At 64.8% G+C, this 20,595-nt stretch overlaps 6 protein-coding genes across 6 annotated transcripts; 4 read left to right on the plus strand and 2 right to left on the minus strand.

Annotated features, from left to right (window-relative positions):
• Positions 1 to 835: 835 nt before the first annotated feature.
• On the plus strand, positions 836 to 8,948 carry AMSG_04969 (ankyrin; the record flags this gene model as incomplete). The annotated part of the gene is made up of 2 exons (XM_013903179.1): positions 836 to 1,605; positions 1,656 to 8,948. The coding sequence occupies 2 exons, from the start codon at positions 836 to 838 to the stop codon at positions 8,617 to 8,619; spliced, it is 7,734 nt and encodes a 2,577-aa protein (XP_013758633.1). The 3' UTR covers positions 8,620 to 8,948.
• Positions 8,667 to 10,585, minus strand: AMSG_04970 (intermembrane space AAA protease IAP-1; the record flags this gene model as incomplete). The annotated part of the gene is made up of 2 exons (XM_013903180.1): positions 8,667 to 8,864; positions 8,915 to 10,585. The coding sequence occupies 2 exons, from the start codon at positions 10,583 to 10,585 to the stop codon at positions 8,667 to 8,669; spliced, it is 1,869 nt and encodes a 622-aa protein (XP_013758634.1).
• A 970-nt stretch (positions 10,586 to 11,555) lies between these two features.
• On the plus strand, positions 11,556 to 15,678 carry AMSG_04971 (DNA polymerase eta; the record flags this gene model as incomplete). Its single annotated transcript, XM_013903181.1, has 3 exons — positions 11,556 to 13,260; positions 13,653 to 15,635; positions 15,662 to 15,678. 3 exons carry the CDS (start codon positions 11,556 to 11,558, stop codon positions 15,676 to 15,678), a joined length of 3,705 nt encoding a protein of 1,234 aa, XP_013758635.1.
• A 169-nt stretch (positions 15,679 to 15,847) lies between these two features.
• On the minus strand, positions 15,848 to 16,456 carry AMSG_04972 (uncharacterized protein; the record flags this gene model as incomplete). The annotated part of the gene is made up of 1 exon (XM_013903182.1): positions 15,848 to 16,456. The coding sequence occupies one exon, from the start codon at positions 16,454 to 16,456 to the stop codon at positions 15,848 to 15,850; it is 609 nt and encodes a 202-aa protein (XP_013758636.1).
• A 480-nt stretch (positions 16,457 to 16,936) lies between these two features.
• Positions 16,937 to 18,083, plus strand: AMSG_04973 (Ser/Thr protein phosphatase). The gene has a single exon (XM_013903183.1). It carries the CDS (start codon positions 16,977 to 16,979, stop codon positions 17,919 to 17,921), a length of 945 nt encoding a protein of 314 aa, XP_013758637.1. The 5' UTR covers positions 16,937 to 16,976; the 3' UTR covers positions 17,922 to 18,083.
• Positions 18,084 to 18,675: 592 nt separating this feature from the next.
• Positions 18,676 to 20,433, plus strand: AMSG_04974 (uncharacterized protein; the record flags this gene model as incomplete). Its single annotated transcript, XM_013903184.1, has 4 exons — positions 18,676 to 18,714; positions 18,753 to 18,899; positions 19,122 to 20,378; positions 20,404 to 20,433. The coding sequence occupies 4 exons, from the start codon at positions 18,676 to 18,678 to the stop codon at positions 20,431 to 20,433; spliced, it is 1,473 nt and encodes a 490-aa protein (XP_013758638.1).
• Between the last annotated feature and the right edge of the window lie 162 nt (positions 20,434 to 20,595).

Here is a 20,595-nt window from a genome sequence, read left to right on the forward strand (position 1 = left end):
TTGCGAATCGAGTGGTGTGCGAGCGGGTGCGGAGGGAGTGCGTGTTTTTAATGGAGGAAATGGCGACGTTTCCAAAAATGGCGACGTCAGCGGATCGGAAGGTTCCGGTTGATCGGAAGAGTGATAGTGAGGGAGATAGGGGGATTATTGTGGTATTGAAAGAGCATACGGGCATGTGCCGTGGGTAGGATGAGGGATGGGGGGAGAATAGGGTTTGAGCGGTGTGTATAGGTGAGATTAGGGTGTGGGTGCGGGGAATGGAGTGGCGATGCCGTTGATCAACAAATATAATCAAAGTTGATTGGACGTGATGTGGGGCAAATGTGTGTGATGGGAGTTTGCGGCGGGGCGGGACAACCGACGCAAACATCTCCTGCCGCCGGATGAAGTGGTGCAGGATTGGGGTGGCGGTTAGCTGAGCCGATCGGTTGACTCGCGCATTCGACTGTGGCTGGTTGACTGGTGTGGTGGACCAGATCGTGGCGGCGGCAGGGGGGGGGGGGGGAAGGGCATTGCCGCTGTCCGATGGTGGTTGAAGGCATGCTGTGGGCGAGATGCAAGACTGAGACCTCTTTGCGGCGTCACTGCGGAAAGTGTGGAGCGAGTGTGGGATGGGTGTGGGGCGGGTGTGCGATGATCGGTACGGCGGGCAGAGGTGGCCTGGGCGGAGGGGGGGGGGGGTGGTTCGAGCTAGGTGGCATTTGGCAGGCGAATGGCGCCAAAGGCAGAGCGGCGACGGGTTGGGTCAGACAGGCAGGTAGGAGAAGCGGGCTGCGAAGGACGGAGAGGCACCTGTCGCGGCGAGAAAGAGAACGAGAGTGGGAGACGGAGGACCATGGGCAATACAGCGTCGCTTGACGCAGCAGGCGAGTCGCAGCTGACTGGGTTGGCGGCAGCGGCGTACCAGGGAGACGAAGGGCGGGCCAAGCGACTGATCCGGAAGAAGGCAAAGGTGAACGGGACGGACAAGAACGGACGGACACCGCTGCACTGGGCGTGCACGCGGGGGCACCTGGGCATGGTCCGACTGCTGCAGACGCATGGCGCACGGATGGATGTGGAAGATTGGGTCGATGGCTCTACTCCGCTCAACAATGCTGTTCACTCGGGATCGGTGCCGACGGTCGAGTACCTGCTCGAGCGCGGCGCACCGGTGAACAAAGTCGATACGCAGGCGCGATCGGCGTTGCATTTTGCTGCTCATGGCGGCGATGTTGAGATGGGCAAGCTGCTTGTCTCGCACCGGGCCGATCTGGACCCGGTCGACAAGCAAGGTCGAACGCCGCTGCATTGGGCCGTCTTTGCCGGCCATCAGGGCTTTATCGAAATGTTGCTCTCGTTTGGCGCAGATGCCAATGTGGCCGATGAGTGCGGGCGAACGCCAACTATCTACGCTGCGCATCTTGGGCATGCCTCGTGCCTGGAGGTCATCATCGAGGGCGGCGGCGACGGCCGTGCCGCCGACGAGCAGGGCATGCGCGCGCTCGACCACGCCCGCCACAACAAACACCGCGCGTGTCTGGAGCTCCTCCGCAAGCTCGCCTTTCCGCTGCCTGGCGACGACAACTACGACGAAGAGGTCCGCCTGCTGAAGGAGGACGAGGCGTCAGCAGCTCGCAAGGCAGCGCGCGGCAAGGCAAGGACCGAAAGCGCAGGTCCAAGTCGAAGCACAGCGGCACGACCAAGTCTGCCGATCCAGGCCAGAGCGACGAGCTTACTGCTGCTGAAGCCGACGATGGTGCCGTCTCCAACCTTGCGCTTGCCGTCGATGTTGATGTCGACGCGAGCGAGAGCCACGCCGTGACGCGCCGCCGCTCGCAGAGCAAGAGCAAGAGCAAGAGCAAGAGCAAGAGCAAGGAGAAGGACGTGAGTGGCGACGAGCCAGCAGATAACAGCCCCACGTTGCGCAACAAGGCTGTGGCTGCGGATGCGAGACCGGGCGAGCCGCGGTCGCCGGTCTCGCACCTCAAGGGCAACAAGGCGGCGATGATCAACTCGCCGCGGCGTGAGGCGAGCCCGGCGGGGACATCACTTCTGGTGGCGCGGTCGCCGACGCCGCGCGTGCGGGCACCGAGCCCGGCTCAGATCCGGCAAGCGCAGCTCGAGTCATCAGGCGACGGAGTCATGCTCTTTGAAGATTTTTCCGACGAGTACGACGATCTCGACAATGTGGCCATCACTGCGTCGGCGGCAGCGCCAGTAGCGGTGGTGGCGGCGGGGCCGGGAGCGAGCGGTGCTTCGCACGGCGTCAACGTCATTGCCTCCGAGTCGATGGACGCGCTTGACTTGCCGCCGCCGGACGGCGGTGCATCGTCGGATGGTGGAGCAGGCTTGCGAGTGTCACCGGTCGAGGCGCTGGTCACCCCGCGACCACACGAGCCGACTGCCGAGCCACCGGCTGATGCGGTTGTTCCCATCGCGATCGACGTGGCGTCGGCCCAAGAGAACGTCGCCGCGCTGAGAGCCCGCGTCGACGAGCTGCAGACTTTACTTGCGGGCGAGCGGGCCAAGAACTCGGAGCTCCAGGCCGCGCTCGAAGACGCGCAGTGGGAGCGGAACAAGGCGCTCAGTGAGGCTGAGGCGAGCAAGGCCAAGCTGGCGACCGAGCTCGCGCGGATCAAGGCGGTTAAGGCTGGGGCGGCGACTAGTCGCGAGGCGAGTGTGGCCGTCACCGCCGACGGTGTCCGCGCGCACCCGCTCTTTGTCGAGCTCGAGGAGCAGTACGCCGAACTGCTCGCCAGACACGACGATTTGGAGGAGGCGTTCGAGGCTGCCCGAGTTGGTTGGGAGCTCGAGCGGTCCGGCCTTCAGGCCAAGGTCCTCAATGCGGCCAAGGCCGACGGGCACGCTGATCTGGTGAAGGAGATGCGGAACTTGCAACGCGAGCTGGACGCGGCCGAGGACGCGCTGAAGGCACGGGAGGCGTCGGAGCGGGCGCTGCGGCGGCAGCTGATGGCATCGTCGCCGCCATCGTCGCCAGCTGCCAGCGGTGACAGCGTCGCCAGGGTCTCACACGATGTTGACCAGCTGCGCGAAGAGCTGGGGGCGGCACAGGCAGCGGCGGTTGAGGCCGACATGGCGCTGTCAGCGCTCAAGGCCAAGTACGAGAAGGCCAAAGTCTCGGCAACAGAGCTCAAGTCTGCGTACACCTCGCTCAAAGTCAAGCACACGACCGAGGCTGAGACCGCGGCGGCGCAGATCGCCATGCTTGAGAGTGAGCTGCGGAGCATGGCTGCTGGCGACGGCCGGGCCGCCGCAGACAATAAGGTTGCGCTGCTGGAGCAGGTCCGCTCGCTACAGGAGCAGGTGACGGCGTCGTCGACTGCGCTTGCCGAAGCGCAAGCCATGCACAAGCTGGAGCTCACCCAGGCCCGCGACGAGGCTGACGGCGCGCGGACCGACCTTGTTCTGGTCCGCGGCAAGCTTGATGCGGCCAACGCCCAGCTCGCCAAGTATGAGGCCGGCGAAGCCTCGTCGACCGCCGCTGTCGTCTCGCTCACCCGCGACAACGAGGATCTGGCTGAGCAAGTGGCGGCGCTCAAAGAGGCCCAGGCGGCAGCGTCGACCCGCGCCAACGTTGGCGCTATGCGCAAGCTCGCCGCCGCAAACGCGCAAATCTCCGAGCTTGAGAACACGGTTGTGGCCGCCGAGCATTCTGCCGAGCAAGCGACTGCATCTGTCGCAACGCTGCGTGCTCGCGTGTCAGAGCTGGAAGCTGAGCTTGAGAATGCCTCGCGGGCCGAGGCCGAGGTTCAGCAGGCGGCGGAAGTGGAGGCCGGGTTGCAGGCCGAGATTGACGGGCTGAAGCGAAAGCTGGCGCGGGCCGAGGCCGAGGCTGAGCGTGTTGCCGAGCTAGAGGCGGAGCTCGACAATGCCAAGGCGACGACCGGGCGTGGCAGCGATGATGACGACGGCGAGGTGGCCGAGCTCAAGGCTAAGATTGGAGGTCTGGAGCGGAAGCTGGAGACCGAGCTCGAGCGCGGGGCCGAGGCCGAGGCCGAGGTTCGTACACTCAAGCGCAAGCTCGCACGGGCCGAGGCCGAGGCTGAGCGTGGCAGCGATGATGACGACGCCGAGCTCAAGGCTAAGATTGGAGATCTGGAGCGGAAGCTGGAGCGGGCTGACGCGCGAGCGGCCGAGCTGGAGACCGAGCTCGAGCGCGGGGCCGAGGCCGAGGCCGAGGTTCGTACACTCAAGCGCAAGCTCGCACGGGCCGAGGCCGAGGCTGAGCGTGTTGCCGAGCTAGAGGCGGAGCTCGACAATGCCAAGGCGACGACCGGGCGTGGCAGCGATGATGACGACGGCGAGGTGGCCGAGCTCAAGGCTAAGATTGGAGATCTGGAGCGGAAGCTGGAGCGGGCTGACGCGCGAGCGGCCGAGCTGGAGACCGAGCTCGAGCGCGGAGCCGAGGCCGAGGCCGAGGTTCGTACACTCAAGCGCAAGCTCGCACGGGCCGAGGCCGAGGCTGAGCGTGTTGCCGAGCTAGAGGCGGAGCTCGACAATGCCAAGGCGACGGCCGGGCGTGACAGCGATGATGACGACGGCGAGGTGGCCAAGCTCAAGGCTAAGATTGGAGGTCTGGAGCGGAAGCTGGAGACCGAGCTCGAGCGCGGAGCCGAGGCCGAGGCCGAGGTTCGTACACTCAAGCGCAAGCTCGCACGGGCCGAGACCGAGGCTGGGCGTGGCAGCGATGATGACGACGGCGAGGTGGCCGAGCTCAAGGCTAAGATTGGAGGTCTGGAGCGGAAGCTGGCGCGGGCTGACGCGCGAGCGGCCGAGCTGGAGACCGAGCTCGAGCGCGGGGCCGAGGCCGAGGCCGAGGTTCGTACACTCAAGCGCAAGCTCGCACGGGCCGAGGCCGAGGCTGAGCGTGTTGCCGAGCTAGAGGCGGAGCTCGACAATGCCAAGGCGACGGCCGGGCGTGGCAGCGATGCTGACGGCGGCGAGGTGGCCAAGCTCAAGGCTAAGATTGGAGGTCTGGAGCGGAAGCTGGCGCGGGCTCAGGCCGAATCGGCTAGCACCAGGGACAGTCTGGTCGCTGCCGAGGCCAACGTTCGCACGCTGAATCGCAAGCTCGCACGCGCTTTGTCTGACACCGAGGTGGTGGCGACGCTAGAGCGCGAACTTGCTGCAACCCGGCGTGAGCTGTCGCAGGCTAAGGTCGCTGCCAATCACGCAGAAGAGCTTGAGCGCCAGTTGGAGGCCACCCAAAACTTTAGCAGCGGCGAGCAAGATATGGCCGAGATCCAGGCTGAGGTCCATGTAGTTCGCCGAAAGCTTGCTCGCGCCGAGGCCGAGTTGGCGCGAGTCACCAGTGACGAGCAGGAGGCGCGCGCCGAGGCGCGGGCGGGTGCTGTCCGCGCCGCTGAACTCGAGTCGCAAATTGCATCGTTGGAGAGCTCTCTGGCCCGTGCCGAGGGCGCGCAGCGGGCCGCCGAAGCTCGGTTGCATGACCAGCTGGAACACGAGGCCCACGCTGCCGCCGAGACGCTGCGTGGTGCTGCGTCTACTGACGCCACGGCCTCGTTGGAGGCGCTTACCGCAAAATCAAGCGCGCTCATGGCCGAGCTGCGGTCAGAGCTGGACAGTGCCAGGGCCTCGCTCGCCAAGCGTGAACTCGAGCTCCAGCGACTCCGCGCCGACCTGGACGGCACCCGGCTGCGGCTCGAGACAGAGACCAGCGCCCGAAAGACAGCCGAGGCCGAGGCCGACGCGGCGCGGCGCGATGCCGACGCATGCCGTACCCAGGCGCAAAAGCTCGAGCGGAGTGTGCTCTCGCTTGAGAATTCTGCTGCACGGCACGATTCCGGCGATGGGCTCCGAATGGCTCATGCAGAGCAGATGCGCGAGGCCCAAGCGGTAACCGAGCGTCTTGAAGCCGATCTTGCCCGTGCGAGGACCGAGACTGTATCTGCGCAGCGTGAAGTGTCCAGTCTTTGCGCTGACGCCGACGTGCTGCGGATGCAGCTCGAGGCTGCTGAAGCATCCGCCGCCACACTCCGGGGCGAGGTGAGCAAGGCCCGCAAGTCGGCACTTGCGGCACAGCAGGCGGCACAGAACTCGGAGCTGCAGCTTGCCGAGGCGGCGTTTACGTCGGCGATGAGCGGCCGAGCCGTACCTGTTGTTACCGAGCGCTCACAAGATCGTGCCGAGGCTGTCGCAGCCCGTGACGCTGCGCGCCGCGATGTTTCGCGCGCCGAGGCTGCGCGCGCTGATGCTGAGCTCGAGCGCGATGCAGCGGTGGCCAAGGTTGGCGTGCTCGAGCGGACGCTGGCAAGCCTGCGGAATCAGCTGAGCGAGGAGCAGGCGGCGCTGGCGCTGGAGCAGTCCAGAAGCGCATCGCTCTCGGCTCGTGCCAGCTCGATGTCAGCAGCTAACGCTACACTCCGTACCGAGCTCGCCGAGTCTGCGGCCACACCGCCAGGCGCGTCGCCAGACAAGGTACGGCTACTGGAGGCACAGCTCGCCGAGGCACGTGCGCGCGCCGACGCCATCGAGTCTGCGGCGCTGCGCAAGTCGATGGCCGCAGCGTCTGCGGCAGACTCGGCCCTGCATCTCGCCGACACGCTCACTCACTCCAAGGCGCAGCTTCAGGAGCTGGTAGTCTCGCACGAGGGGACAATTGCGTCGCTGAAGGCGGAGCTGGCGCTTGCCCAGACCCGCGGGCCGGCGTTGGTGTCGGCGTCGGAGCAGGCCAGCCGGACCCGACGTGCTGGTGCCACCACGGAGAGGCGAATCTCCGAGCTTGAGCTTCAGCTTGAGCATGCCAACACCCGCATCGCGCACCTCACGGCGCACGTTGACCTCCTCGAGGCCGCGGCGGCATCGCCAGTCAAGGCGGCGTCAACCCGTGTCGAGGCCGAGTCGCTAGCGGCAGCACGGGCGTCTGCTGCGTCGCTGAGGGCCGAGCGGGACGAGCTGGCGGCGTCGCTGGCGGCGTACCAGGCAGGCGCAACGACTGTGACCGAGGCGGCACGGCTGCGGTCCCAGCTCCAGTCGGAGATTCGCAATCACGCGGCGACCAAGTCAGAGCTCGCCGCATTGCGGGCGACACTGACCTCGCTTGACGTCTCGTTTGCTGCCGACGAGGCGCGGACGCCGGCGCCTGCCCGGGCCGGAGGCGATCCAGAGCTGGCGGCGGTGACGGCAAACACCCGGCATGAGACTCAAAAGCTCTCGCTCTTACTGGAGCTCCTCGAGTCAACACGTGTTCAACTCGATGCGGCATGCGCGCGATGCACCGAGCTCGAGGCACTCAACTCGAGCCTCAACGCGTCGCTGCTGGAAAAGAACAAGAAGATTGGACACCTTGAGGCAGCCTGCGACGCGCTGCGGGAGCGAGTCCGCTCACTCACCGGCTCGCTCGCTTCGGCCGGTGAGACGTCGTCGCCGCTCTCGCCAACCAAGCACCGCAAGCTGCGTCATTCCAAGACCCAGACCAAGTCGCGAACGGCCGAGCTGTATCGCGAGTTGAGGGCCGAGCTTGCGGCATCGTCGGCGGGGTCGAGCGGGCCCGAGGCTCTGCGATCGGCGCCCGAGTCTGCCGACGTCGCTCACCTCCGCGCCGAGCTCACAGCGCTGCAGTCCAAGGTAGCGTCAACCGAGGCGCATCTTGCCAACACGCAGCGGCAGTATGCGCATGGCATCGAGGTTGTAGTTTCGGAGCTGGCATCGCTCTCGACAGCTATGGCCTCGGCGCCGAGTACAGCACAGACATCGTCGCCGGGGCCGGACATATCCGCGCTGGCGGAGCAGATTTCCGCGCTCCAAGCAACCCTCGAGGGCGCGCACATTGCGTACCGTCCGTCACGCGGCCGCACCGGCTCAGACGCCGGCTCGGCGGCGTCGGCCGGGACGATGCACCTCTCGGCGCTCGGATGGAGTGCACCCAGGGAGGTGCAGACGGCGCGGTTTGCAAACACGTCCAACTTGCCGGACGCGTCTGCGCTGCCACTGCATCACGCGGCGTTTGTGGGGGACAGCACCGCAGCGAGTGGAGCGCTGGCGCATGTCCACGACCGCGACAACCTGGGGCGGACGCCGCTGCACTGGGCGGCACACGCCGGACACGCCGACGTGGCCAACCTCCTGCTCTCTGTTCCGGACGTCTTTGTCGACGCCCGGGACGCATCTGGTAAGACTGCACTGTACTGGGCGGCGTATCGTGGGCACGAAGGTGTGGTCGACGCGCTCCTCCATGGCGGGGCGTCGCCGGATTTGGCGTCGAAGAGCGGCGCTAGCCCGCTGCAAAAGGCGGCCCAGGCCGGTCATGGCGCTGTTGTGCAGCTGCTGCTGCGGCACGGGGCAGATCCAGCGCCGGTTGACCATGCCGGGACGACGCCGCTTCACGCTGCTGTCCGGCGGGGCCATCTCGGTGTTGTGGAGCAGCTGGTCGACGGCCTGCTGGGGCAAGCCGAGTACACACCGGCCGCCGGGCTCGACGCCCAGGACGCGCGCGGCGAGACAGCACTCCATGCAGCGGCGCGTGGCGGCAACGTGCTTGCGGCGCAGATCCTTGTCGGTGCCGGGGCGTCGACCCATGTCCGGAGCAGCTCTGGACGGACGGCGGCCGAAGTGGCCGACGCGCACGGGCACACGCGGGTAAGCGCCATGCTCTGACGCAGCTGGCAGCTGACGTTGTGTATTGGGCGGGGCGCGGCTATCAATCACGAGCGACCGATGATGGTGCGGACTTCATCGGCGTCGAGGGTCTCCTTCTCCAAGAGGGCGTCGGCGAGGAGGTCGAGCTCGTGGCGGTGCGAGAGCAGAAGTGACTTTGCGCGAGCGTACGACTCAGCGAGGAGGCGGGCGACCTCGTCCTCGATGAGCGAGCGGAGGCGGGGCGAGGAGCCGAGCGCGGTGTCCTCGGCGATAAACGTGGGCCAAGCTTGGGCGACATGCCGTACTTTGTGACCATCTTGTAGGCAACGTCTGTGGCCTTTTGCAGATCGGAGGAAGCGCCGAGGGTGACGGCATGCTCGCCGAGGACGAGCTCTTCGGAGACGCGGCCGCCCATGCAGACGTCGAGTGTAGCCTCGAGCTGCTGTAGCGACCAGTTGGGGTCGTCGTTCTCGGGCAGCTGCGAGGTGACGCCGAGGGCGCCGATGGAGCGGCGCGGGATGATGGAGACTTTGTGGAGCGGGACGGCAGCCGGGGTGAAGAGGGCGACGAGGGCGTGGCCGCCCTCGTGGTAGGCGACGGTCCGCTTGACATCGTCGGTGTAGCCAAACGACTTTGCCGGCTCGCCCATGATGATCTTCTCCTTGGCGAGTTCGAGGTCGTTCATACTGACGGCGGGGCGGCCGTCGCGGGCGGCGCGGAGGGCGGCGGTATTGACGACGTTGGCGAGCTCGGCGCCCGACATGCCGGGCGTGCCACGGGCGAGGCGCGAGACGTCGACCGAGTCGTCGACAGGTACATCGCGGAGGTGGACGCCGAGAATGTCGACGCGGCCAGAGACGTCCGGGAGCGGGACAACGACCATGCGGTCGAAGCGGCCCGGCCGCACCAGTGCGGCGTCCAGGCGCTCGGGCGTGTTGGTGGCGGCAATGACGACGACACCGGCAGTCGTCTCAAAGCCGTCCATCTCGGTGAGGAGCTGGTTGAGGGTCATATGGTAAAGGCGCGAGTCGCGGTCGATGCGCTTGGAGCCGACGGCGTCGATCTCGTCAATAAAGACAATGCACGGCGCATTGGCCTTGGCGGCCTCGAACAGGTTGCGGACGCGGCGGGCGCCGACGCCGACATACATCTCGTCAAACTCCGAGCCCGAGGCGTAGTAGAACGGAACACCAGCCTCGCCGGCGACAGCGCGGGCGAGGAGGGTCTTGCCGGTGCCTGGGGAGCCGACGAGGAGTACGCCCTTGGGTAGCTTGCCACCAAGGGTCGAGAACTTGTCCGGCGACTTGAGAAAGGCGACGACTTCCTGGAGGTCATCCTTGGCCTCGTCGACGCCCTGGACGTCGGCAAAGGTCACCGTCTCGCCATCCCATGGCACCACCTCCTCTTTGCCTGCCGACATGGCCTTGGACAGCGAGCCGCCCGACGAGCCCGACGACGGCGCATCCATGATCATGCCGGTGACAAGCGAGCCGAGAAAGAGCCAGGCGAGGACTTGCAGGCTGAGCTTGGCGGCCTGGCTTGCCCGCGACGGCGCCTCCGATTGGACGAAGAGCGGAGCCTGGCGGGTGCCCAGCGCGGCCATGCCGCCCGCTGCTGGCACCGCGCCTGCCATAAAGCCCTGCCCAGCTCCCGCTCCACCCATACTGGAGCTTTGCAGGAGCGAGGCTGATGAAGGCGAGGCAAAGGCTGACGACGGACCTGTTGGCGGAGCGGGGCTTGCGGCACGGTGAAGAGCGTTGATCTCCTCAAACTTTGCAGCATCCAGACGACCAAGGCGAGCGAGCGCGTTGGTGTACGCGGCGAGAGTGGCAGGTGTGCGAGCGACTGAGCCTGCGTTGACCAAGTCGACGAGCTGCTGCGGAGCGTGCCGGGCGAGGGCATCCATGTATCGCTGGCGGGCCACATCAGACGAGGGATTGTTCTCTGCTTGTCTGCGGAGGCGAGCAAGGCCATCACGGACCATTTCCGGACTCAGTCTCCTTCCCGATGACGGATCTCCACCGAGTGTCTGGCCATGACCAGCGCCTCCGTCTCGCCCACCAAATCCCACCGATGCTCTCATCGCCGATGCCGTCGCTCCGCTCGTCGACGACAGCCACCTCGCGGCGGCGGCTCCTGCTGCCGCCACAGCCACTTGAGAGCCTTGGCTCTTTGTCCTGCCGAAGGCCATGGCCATTGCCTGTGCCACTGGTCGCGAGAAGCTTGTAGCCCGTCGCACAAGTCCGAACATGACGGTGGGAGGGGAGGGGAGGGGAGGGGAGGGGGGGGAGGGGGAGAGGGGTGGCGCGTTCGATGGTTCGTCTTGCTGGCGGTGGCGGTGGCGGTGATGGGGATGATCAATGGTTTGTTGTTGGGGTTATTGTTGCGAGTTTATGCATGGTTTGTTGTTGGGGTTATTGTTGACAGTTTATGCATGGTTTGTTGTTGGGGTTATTGTTGACAATTTATGCATGGTTTGTTGTTGGGGTTATTGTGGACAGTTTATGCATGGTTTGTTGTTGGGGTTATTGTTGACAATTTATGCATGGTTTGTTGTTGGGGTTATTGTGGACAGTTTATGCATGGTTTGTTGTTGAGGTTATTGTTGACAGTTTATGCATGGTTTGTTGTTGAGGTTATTGTGGACAGTTTATGCATGGTTTGTTGTTGGGGTTATTGTGGACAGTTTATGCATGGTTTGTTGTTGGGGTTATTGTTGACAGTTTATGCATGGTTTGTTGTTGGGGTTATTGTGGACAGTTTATGCATGGTTTGTTGTTGAGGTTATTGTGGACAGTTTATGCATGGTTTGTTGTTGGGGTTATCGTTCCAGCCATCGCTGCCTCTGCCACCTCCGCCGCCGCCCCACACCCGACTCGACATCGCAGCGGGCCATGGCGGCAGCAGGCGGCAGCAAGGGAGCAGGCAGTCTGCGGTGTATCATACACATCGACATGGACTCGTTCTACGCAGAGGTGGAGCGAGTCCGTCTCGGCCTCCCGGCCGACCGCCCGCTCGTAGTCCAGCAGTGGGAGTCGCTCATCGCGGTCAACTACCCTGCACGAAGGCACGGCATTGCCCGATCGCGCGGCAAGGGCATCATCGATCCGGTCGAGGCCAAGGAGGCATGTCCCCATCTCGTGGCTGTCCACGTCCCGCTCTTTACCCTCGAGGGCATGATCGACCTGGACATCAACGAGTCCATCACCTCGCAGGCGAGGGCGAGGAGGCCCATGGGCAAGGCCTGTCTTGACCGCTATCGCGAGGCTGGCTACAAGGTCATCCAGATTTTCAAGAGGTTCACGCCGGCTGTGGAGCGTGCCTCCATCGACGAGGCCTTTATCGACATCACAGATCTGGTCGAGGCTCGCGCTGCTGCCGCTGCCGCCGCAAGGGGACCCGAGTGGTGGCGATCAGAGTCATTTGCGGGCTCGGCGGTGGTGACCGGGCCAAAGTCTGCGATCGGCGGCGAAGAGGTGCGTGTGGCCTCGCTTTCGTCGGCCTTGCTCTGCCTCGGCGCGCGCCTGGCAAGCGAGATGCGTGCTGCAGTCTCCGATGAGCTGGGCTACTCGTGCTCGGCCGGCGTGGCACAGACCAAGATGCTGGCCAAAATCGCGTCGGCTGCCAACAAGCCCGACGGGCAAGCTGTTGTCCTGCCCGGCAACGTCGCCGGCTTTATGGCCGACATGCCGCTCAAGGACATTCCAGGGCTCGGCGGTAAGCTCGGCGGAGTGTTGGCCGAGGCACTCGGCGCGACTACCGCCGGCGAGGTGCTCGCCGCGCCACGGACAGCCCTCGATGCAGCCCTTGCTGGCGCCCGCACTCTCCACGCCTCGCCGCGCTGGGTCATCGCCTCGTGTGATGGCTCGCGGAACGAGTCCGTTTCGCCGGTCTACAAGCCCAACTCGATGCTGGCCCAGAAGCGATTCAAGGGCCTCGTTGACAAGTCGGTCGTCCGCTCCTGGGTTCGCATCCTCATCCTCGAAGTTGCCACCCGCATCTCGACCTACCGCCAGTACTACAACGGCGCGCCGACTACTATCACACTCTCGTCCGAGTCGAGCCCGCCGTCGGGCACCATCTCGCGCTCGGGCTCCGCCCAGCTACCGTACTTGCCGAAGGATCCCGAGAAGGTCATCGCCGCCGTCTCGGACCGCGTCCTTGCCCAGCTCGACGTCATTGCGCCGCCGCTTCCAGTCACGCTCCTCACACTCTCGGCCCGCAACTTTGTTGATCTCGTCGACGACGAGAACGCCATCTCAGCCTTCTTTACTGCCGACCAATCACCGGCGGAAGCTGAAGAAGCACCACTGCCATCCTCAACCGCCACCAAGCCTGAACCAGCTCCTGGCCCCGCGCCCGCATCCGAGCCTGACATTATTGCGCTGACGCAAGATGTGGTGTGTGATCGATGTGGCATGCAGATGCTGCCGTCCGCCGCACCCGCGCATCGCGACTTTCACCTCGCAGCCGACCTCCACGCCCAGCTCAATCCGCTCTCAGACCCGAGCCACACGCTTGGCTTCCGCGCCGCACCGCGCTCACCTGCCAAGCGATCCGCACCATCATCGTCGTCTGCCTCGACCGCCTCCACCCGCCCCTCCAAAAAGGCCAAGCCGAGCTCGAGCGCCTCTCTCACCTCTTGGTTCGGGCCTGCACGTACTTGAGCGTCGTCTGGCTTAGCTGGCTGAGTAACTCGATCGAGGCCAAAGCATAACACGGCGTAGTCGCAGATCTGTGTGAGCGGGGCACTGATCAATCCGCAGCTGGTGCGCCGCGTGCTGCGCGTGGATGACCGAGCGAGCAGCAGCCAATTGGCTGGTTTGACTCGGGCTTTGGCTGTGGCTTTGGCTTTGTGTTCGCTGTCACACACACGTGTCGCACAGCATTCACGAAGGATGGGACGGAAAGGTGGCGGTCGCAAGGGCGGAGGCGGAGGCGGAGGAGGACGGGGAAAGGCTAGCAGCAGAGCAGACGACATGCACTTTGAAGGAGGGCTATCCGGGAAGAAAAGAAGGAACAGTTGAGGAGAAAGCGCGCTGCAAAGAGAGCCAAGGTGGAGGCCGAGAAGGAGGCTGAGCGGAGGCGGCGTGAGGCGGCGCCGGCCGAACTGGCTGCGCGACCCAGCGGCGAGACGGGCCGATGCGAGTCAGAGTCCGACGCAACGAGCCACGGGTCGACGGGCGAAGACGAACCGGCGTCTGGATCGTCGTCGATGGCGGCAGACTCCGAGTCGGCGTCGGGATCGAGCGAGCGCGACAACGAGAGCGAGAGCGAGCGCGAGTGCGCCGCGGGTGCAGATGGCGCAGGCGCGAGCAGAAAGGCCCGGCGCCGTCCTGGCGTGGGTGCGTTTGGGCTGACCAAGCAGCACTTTCGGCTTCAGACTGTGTTTGAGAAGGAGCCGCGCGAGATCATCGAAGCGCGAAAGGCCACAGCGCGCGAGCCACTCGTCCGCCCGGCGTGCGAGCCGGGCGAGCGGTTCTCGACGCTCCGGATGACCGACGCCGAGCTGGACGCCATGGCCGACTCCATTCCCATGCCGAAGCGACCGATATGCCCGCATGGCTCGTCGAAGGATGCCATTGTCGCTGCGGAAGAGGCCGCGTACACAGCATGGCTAGAGAGCGTGTATGGGCAGTGGCCGCGCGAGCGGCTCAACTACTTTGAGCACAACCTCGAGGTGTGGCGCGAGCTCTGGCGGGTCCTTGCCATCTCGGACATTCTCTGCCTGCTGGTCGACGCCCGTGCGCCGCTCTTCCACTTTCCGCCGTCGCTCTACCACCACGTCACCGCCGACCTTGGCAAGCCGCTGGTCCTTGTGCTGACCAAAGTCGATCTTGTTGCGCCGCAGACGCTTGCTGCGTGGATCAAGTACTTTGAGACCAAGTACCCCAAGCTGGCGGTGGTTCCCGTCTCGTCGTTGCCTAATGCGCCGATCACGACGCCGACCGCGTACCGGACCGATGAGCGTGGCCGGCTGCTGTACCGCAAGCGGCGTCGCCGCAAGCAGGCGCAGCGCCCACCGCAGGGCCTGGCCAGGCTTGCCCGCGAGATAGCACAGCTGCCTGAGGCCCGCGCGGCAAGCGGCATCGATTGGGATGAGCTTATCGACACGCTACTGGTCCGCGAAGAGCGCGTGCGAACCCAGATCGAGGCAGCTCACGATGACGCGCGCGCCGCTGCGGCTGTGGAGGCACGTTCCGCCGCAGGCGACGTTCCAAGCTCTGACGATGGTAGTGACGAGTACGTCATCGGGCGGAAGCGCGGTTCGTTTGTGACGCTCGGCATGATCGGGCATCCGAACGTGGGTAAGTCGGCGCTCATCAATGCGCTCATGGGCAAGCATGTGGTGTCGGTCAAGCGGACGCCCGGGCACACCAAGGCGCTGCAGACGCACTTTCTCACGCACAACATCCAGCTGTCAGACTGCCCCGGGCTCATCTTTCCCAAGGTCGACATGTCCAAGCCGTTACAAGTGCTCTGTGGCCTCTATCCGACGTCCCAGGTTGTGGAGCCGTTCTCGGCCATCCGCTACCTTGCCGAGCGGGTGCCGGTCGAGGTTGTGTACGAACTGCAGCTTCCTGTCGAGTCGGACGAGGACGATGATGGCGGCGGCCCGCCGCGGCCCGCGCTCAAGAAGCTGAAGAAGGCAATGGCCCAGGATGAGCGGCTTGAGCTTAACCGGATGGGAAAAGCGCTGTCCAAGGCACGGGTCCGGTACGTGGCAGAGCACCTGGCCTTGTCGCGGAGCTGGAAAGCTGCGGCTGCGGCGACGGGCGAGCCGTTTGCCGCTGCCACGGTGGCCTATCTCGAGGATGCGCAGCAGTGGACGGCGTGGAAGATGTGCGAGGCTTACGCCATCAAGCGCGGGTTCTTTACACCCAACACCGGGCGGCCAGACGTTTACCGGGCGGCCATCAAGATGATCTACGACGTGCTCGACGGCTACGTCGTCTTCTCCTTCCTCCCGCCCGCAGACTACGAGCTCAGCGGACCGGACGAGGTCGACAGACTGCTGTTGGGCTTTCGCCACGGTTATTTGCTCCACGAGCGGATCGAGCCTCATCGGCCTGGTAACGACCAGAGTGAGAGCGAGAGTGGGGGCGAGGGCAGCGACGGGAGTGATGACAGGGGCGACGGCGCAGCGAGCGGCTCGTCGTCGTCGTCGTCGTCGTCGTCGTCAGGCGCTGTCCGCGTCTCCAATCCCTTTGACATTCTTGCGTCGATGTAAGTGCAGTAACATGCCTCACTTGCGCTTCTTCTTGGACACAGTAGTCCAACCGTCGTCGTCGGTCGCGGCGGCGGCAGCGGCAGCGGCAGCATCGGCAGCAGCATTGGCGTCAGCCGGGGCGACGAGGACAGGCTCGTCATCCTCAGCCTCGAGCCCAACCAGGGCAGCAGCATCACCATCAGGCGCAGCATCATCATCGCCATCAGCAACCACAGCATCGCTTGGATCGGAAGCAGTCAGCTTTGCCCAGGCGAGGCCCTTGTCGAGCTCCTCACGATTGCCGGCAATGACCTGAGCGTAGACGTTGACGATGAGGCGAGCGACTGAAGCTGACGAATCGTCTTCCACAAGCATAGCCACGGATTCCAGGGCAGCATTGATGATGTCTTCGACTTCATCAGCAAAGACCGGCTCACCAGCTCGGGCAGCAAACAAATCAACCAGGTCATCGGCCAGCCCGTTGGCCACGTCCTCGGCCGAGCCACCGCCCTCTGCCGTCATCGAGTTGGTGATAGCGTACGACATGGCGGGCATCTTGGTGACAAAAGCAGCCACAAGATGGGTAAAGTCGGTCCACAGCGCAGCTGCCTGTGCCGTCACGTCGGTTGTCGTCTGGTCAGCCATGTTGTCGCGGTGGTGGTGGTGGTGGTGGTGGTGGTGGTGGGAGAGAGGAGTGATGGCGAGATTGGGTCGTGGGGGGGGGGGGGGAGGGGGGGAGGGAGGGGGCATGATAAGATCGTGTAGTCTGGGGGGCTTGTGGGGATGGGGGACGGGGGATGGAGGATGGGGGATGGAGGATATGATAATGTGGTGGTGTGCAAGAGTGTGCAGTGTGTGTGTGAGGGGGCGCGCATCGATGTGATCGGGCGGAGTGAGAGTGGTGCGTGATTGCGACTCGTGTGAGGTGTCCGAAGGGGGGAGGGGGGAGGGGGGGGGGGGTGATGATCGGGACAAGGCGACGATGTGGCATGTGCTCCTTCTGATGTGGTGGCGTGGCATGATCATGGTCGTCTCGCTTGTCGAGCACGTCTCAGGGTGTGGAACCAAGCTTCCATCCATGGCCAGATCATCATCGGCACGGCTGCGGCAGCTGCAGCCAAGACACTCTCCACGCGCACGCACATTCTTCTCTATCTATCTGCCTATGGCGTCGATGTCGTCACGGCGGGCGGTGGCCGAGGTGGAAACGACACTGCTGAATGATGGCGGACTGTATGTGGTAGCAGGTCCCTGCTCGACGGCGGGGGAGGACGGGCGGCCGGCGAGCTATCCACGCGACGGATTTGTGCGGTTCGTGGCGTACTCGGACACACACAGCCGGGCAGAATGGCTGGCCAAGCCAGATGCAGACGTCATGATCCACGGCGGCGATTTTACCATGACGGGCACAAACGCAGAGATCGACGGGTTTGTGGCCTGGTTGAACGAGCTGCCGTACGCCCACAAGATCGTCATCGCAGGCAACCACGATCTGACGCTCGACATGACGGTCGGCGACGACGGCGTGCCCTACTATGAGCGAGCCTGGCAGCGGTTCCACCGCCTCAATGGCAAGCAGGACCCAGATGCGGCCCGAAAGGCCGTCATTGAGGCATGCACATACCTCGACGACGAGACAGCTGTCATCCGCCGCCGCGACGCGGACGGTATCATCGAGATCGTTCGCCGCACCAGCAGCGACGAAGATGGCGAGGCGGATAGCGAGGGTCTGGTTGTCACAGGCTCGCCGTGGTCGCCCGAGTTCTACGACTGGGCGTTCAACGAGAGCCGCGGAGTGCCGATCATGAAGCGATGGAAAAAGGTGCTTCCGCACGATGTCGACGTGCTTGTTACCCACGGCCCACCAGCTGGCTTTGGCGACATGACTGTGACAGGTGTGGAGGCCGGGTGCGAGGATCTGCTGCGACTGCTCCACAGCGGACGGATTGCGCCTGCTGCTCATGTCTTTGGCCACATCCACGAGGGCTTTGGCGTCACGACCGAGACCGGTACGTCGTCGCTCGACACCACCTTTATCAACGCCTCCAACTGCACGCTCAAGTACAAGGCGACGAATCCGCCGATTGTCTTTGATCTGCCTCTTACATAAGCCGTGCACCGTTGTTGACGAGATCGAGCCATTGTCCACCCTTCACGATGATGATGATCGATCTGCCCAGACATTACCCCAAAGATGCATAACTGCCGAGCAGTGGTCCCAAACTGGTAGCTGGTCATGGGCGGCTGGCGATTGAGCGTGTGGGCGATTGAGTGTGTGGGCGATTGAGCGTGTGGGCGTGTGGGCGAGAGACGGGTGGCGGCGGAACGTGTCGTTCACCGGCACTTCACCCCCTCCCCACATGTCCTCTGCGGTACGCCGGATGCCCAGGCCCCACGAGGACCACAACGACCAGCCATAGGCCACCGTCGCTTACAAACACACTCTACTCACATGCTAGCCTCCTTAGATACGTCGTAAACGACCGGGTTCGGGCAAACGGTTGGAACCGCTGGCGGGCGGAGTCGGTGGCCGAGTTGGCGGTGCCGATGGCGGTGCTGGCGGGCTTGGACGGCCACTGGGGAGAGAGTCTCTGGTGCTGGGACGGGATGATGGTTGGGCAGACGGGCTGGAGAGGCGTGAGTCACTAGCGTCTCTCCGATCGGATGGAAGGGCTTCGGTGGCGAATCCTGGCCGTCCGCTGGAGGCCATCGCCGGCAGTGATGGCGGCAGTTGCGGGAGATCGGTTACCTCGCTTGGCATTCGTTCGGACACTGCTGTCCGCGAGCTGGGCAGGCGAGAGGCAGGAGTTGATGGTCGGCGAGGGGCAGGCCGGGCGGAGGACGAGCGCGATGAGGTCGAGTTCATGCCGCGTCTGAGGCACGCAGTGGGCGACGAGGGCAAGGTGGGCAGCCGGGATCGGTCAACCAGCCCGCGTCGTAGGCCCTTGCCTCGCCACCGCGGAAGCCGCCGGTCCTCGCATCGCCATCGCGCACGAAGACGGCACCAGTCGCGCCACCATCGCGCAAGAAGACACCGGCGGGGCGGGCACGGGAGGAGTCAGCGGAGGAGGCACCATCGGCGGGCATCGTACTCGGGTTACTCTGACTACTCGGGCGGGTACTCGTATACCAGCTACGGATACAGCTACAGCTATTCAGATTCGCTGCGACGGCGAAGGCGGCCGCGGCGGGGAGGCAAGGGCGAGCGGCGAAAGGACAAAGAGGCGCGAGGCGACCGGGTGGCGGAAGGAGGATCGGCTGCAGCATTAGCGCCCGCAGCCGCCCCAAGCGGCAGCTTTTTTTTGGCGAGTATGTTGTCAACCGGCAGGCGGCGTACGCGTTTGTCAACGAGCTCATCGACGAGTTTCTGGAGGACGAGATTGTGCCGGACTTGCTCATCGACGTGCTCTCGCAGCCGGATGCCGAGTTTGAGGTTGGGTCGGAGCAGACCCGTGTCGAGGCTTGGCTTGTTGACGAGGTGGTGGCATTGGTGGTGCCGGCGCTGGCCAAGCAGGTGGCGCTCGAGTGCACCGACGAGCTCGTCAAGCACTACTTTATCAACAAGGCTGCTGCGCTGCCGGATCCACACGAGGTCATTGTTGGTGACGTCATCGAGGCGTATGTTGTGGCCGAGGCTGCCGCTGTGGTCGACGAGGCTGTTGCCGAGCTTGTGACCGAGCTGCTGACCGAGTCGCGAGTGAGCGACGCAGCCGACGCCATCATTGACGAAGTTGTAGCACCGATGCTGGGCGACATTGTGCGAGCGGCGATCCTTGACAACGCCGTCGATGGCGTCGGTGCCGAGCTGTACGACGAGCAGCTCGCAGCCTTTATTGAGCTTGTGGCCGAGGAAGAGTATGCCGCGGCACAGGGGCTCGAGATGGCCTCGGGCCAGCGTCTGGAGTTTCTGCAGGTCTCGGACGTGGCGTCGTCCAAGCTCCTTGACGAGCTTATCATCAGCCATCTGCTCAACGTGATCGGTGACGGCGCTGAGATGGCGCTTGTCGACGAGTACCTCGACCGGACACTCAACCAGATGATGGCGCGGACGCTGCTGGTGCGGACCGCGGACATTGTCGACGCGCGCGAAGAGGTGACCGACAATGTGTTTCTCGCCACCGTCCACGACATGCTCACCACCGACATGGCCATCGCCTTTGTCGTCGACCGGATGAAGGCCCTGGTTCCGTCGGCGGCCGCGGTACAATTTGAGCGCGAGGCCGCCGCCATGGAGGCGCGCGCGGGCCGGGATGGCTCGTCCACCCGCCGTGCTGAGCTCGACCGCAACGCCCGTATGTCCGAGCTCCGTCGCTGGCTGAGTCGCAACAACTACGACACGCCGTCGACACCGTCGACCCACGACGGCCGCGCTAAGATGGTGGCCGACGCAGAGGCTGCCAGCCAAATGCTCGCTGTCGCGCACACTCTCGCCCTCTCGACCGGCTCCAGCGGGCTGCAGCGCGAGCCACCGCCACACCCGCACGCGCTCCCGCGGCCCGAGCACGAAACCGTAGTCGAGATCGAGGCCGACGAGCTGGACGAGCTTGAGAACGGCGAGATCGAGTATGTCCACGACGCGCAGCCGGAGCCAGAAGCCGAGCCGGTACCCGAGCCCGAGCTAGAGGCCGAGCCGGAACCCAAGCCGGAGCCTGAGCCCGAGCCTCAGCCCGAGGCACAGCCCGATGCCCAGCTCCCATCCCCAGCCCCGGCCACAGCTCCAGCGCAAGCTCAACTCCCAACTCGGGCTGGGGCTCTACCGCAAGACGAGGGGTTTGATGGCGAGT

This window comes from Thecamonas trahens, assembly GCF_000142905.1.
Source record: "Thecamonas trahens ATCC 50062 unplaced genomic scaffold supercont1.19, whole genome shotgun sequence".
Classification (NCBI taxonomy): Eukaryota; order Apusomonadida; family Apusomonadidae; genus Thecamonas; species Thecamonas trahens.

Bases quoted from the DNA above. Each gene is read 5' to 3' on its own strand.
- AMSG_04973 (XM_013903183.1), top strand. From the start codon at position 16,977: ATGGCGTCGATGTCGTCACGGCGGGCGGTGGCCGAGGTGGAAACGACA.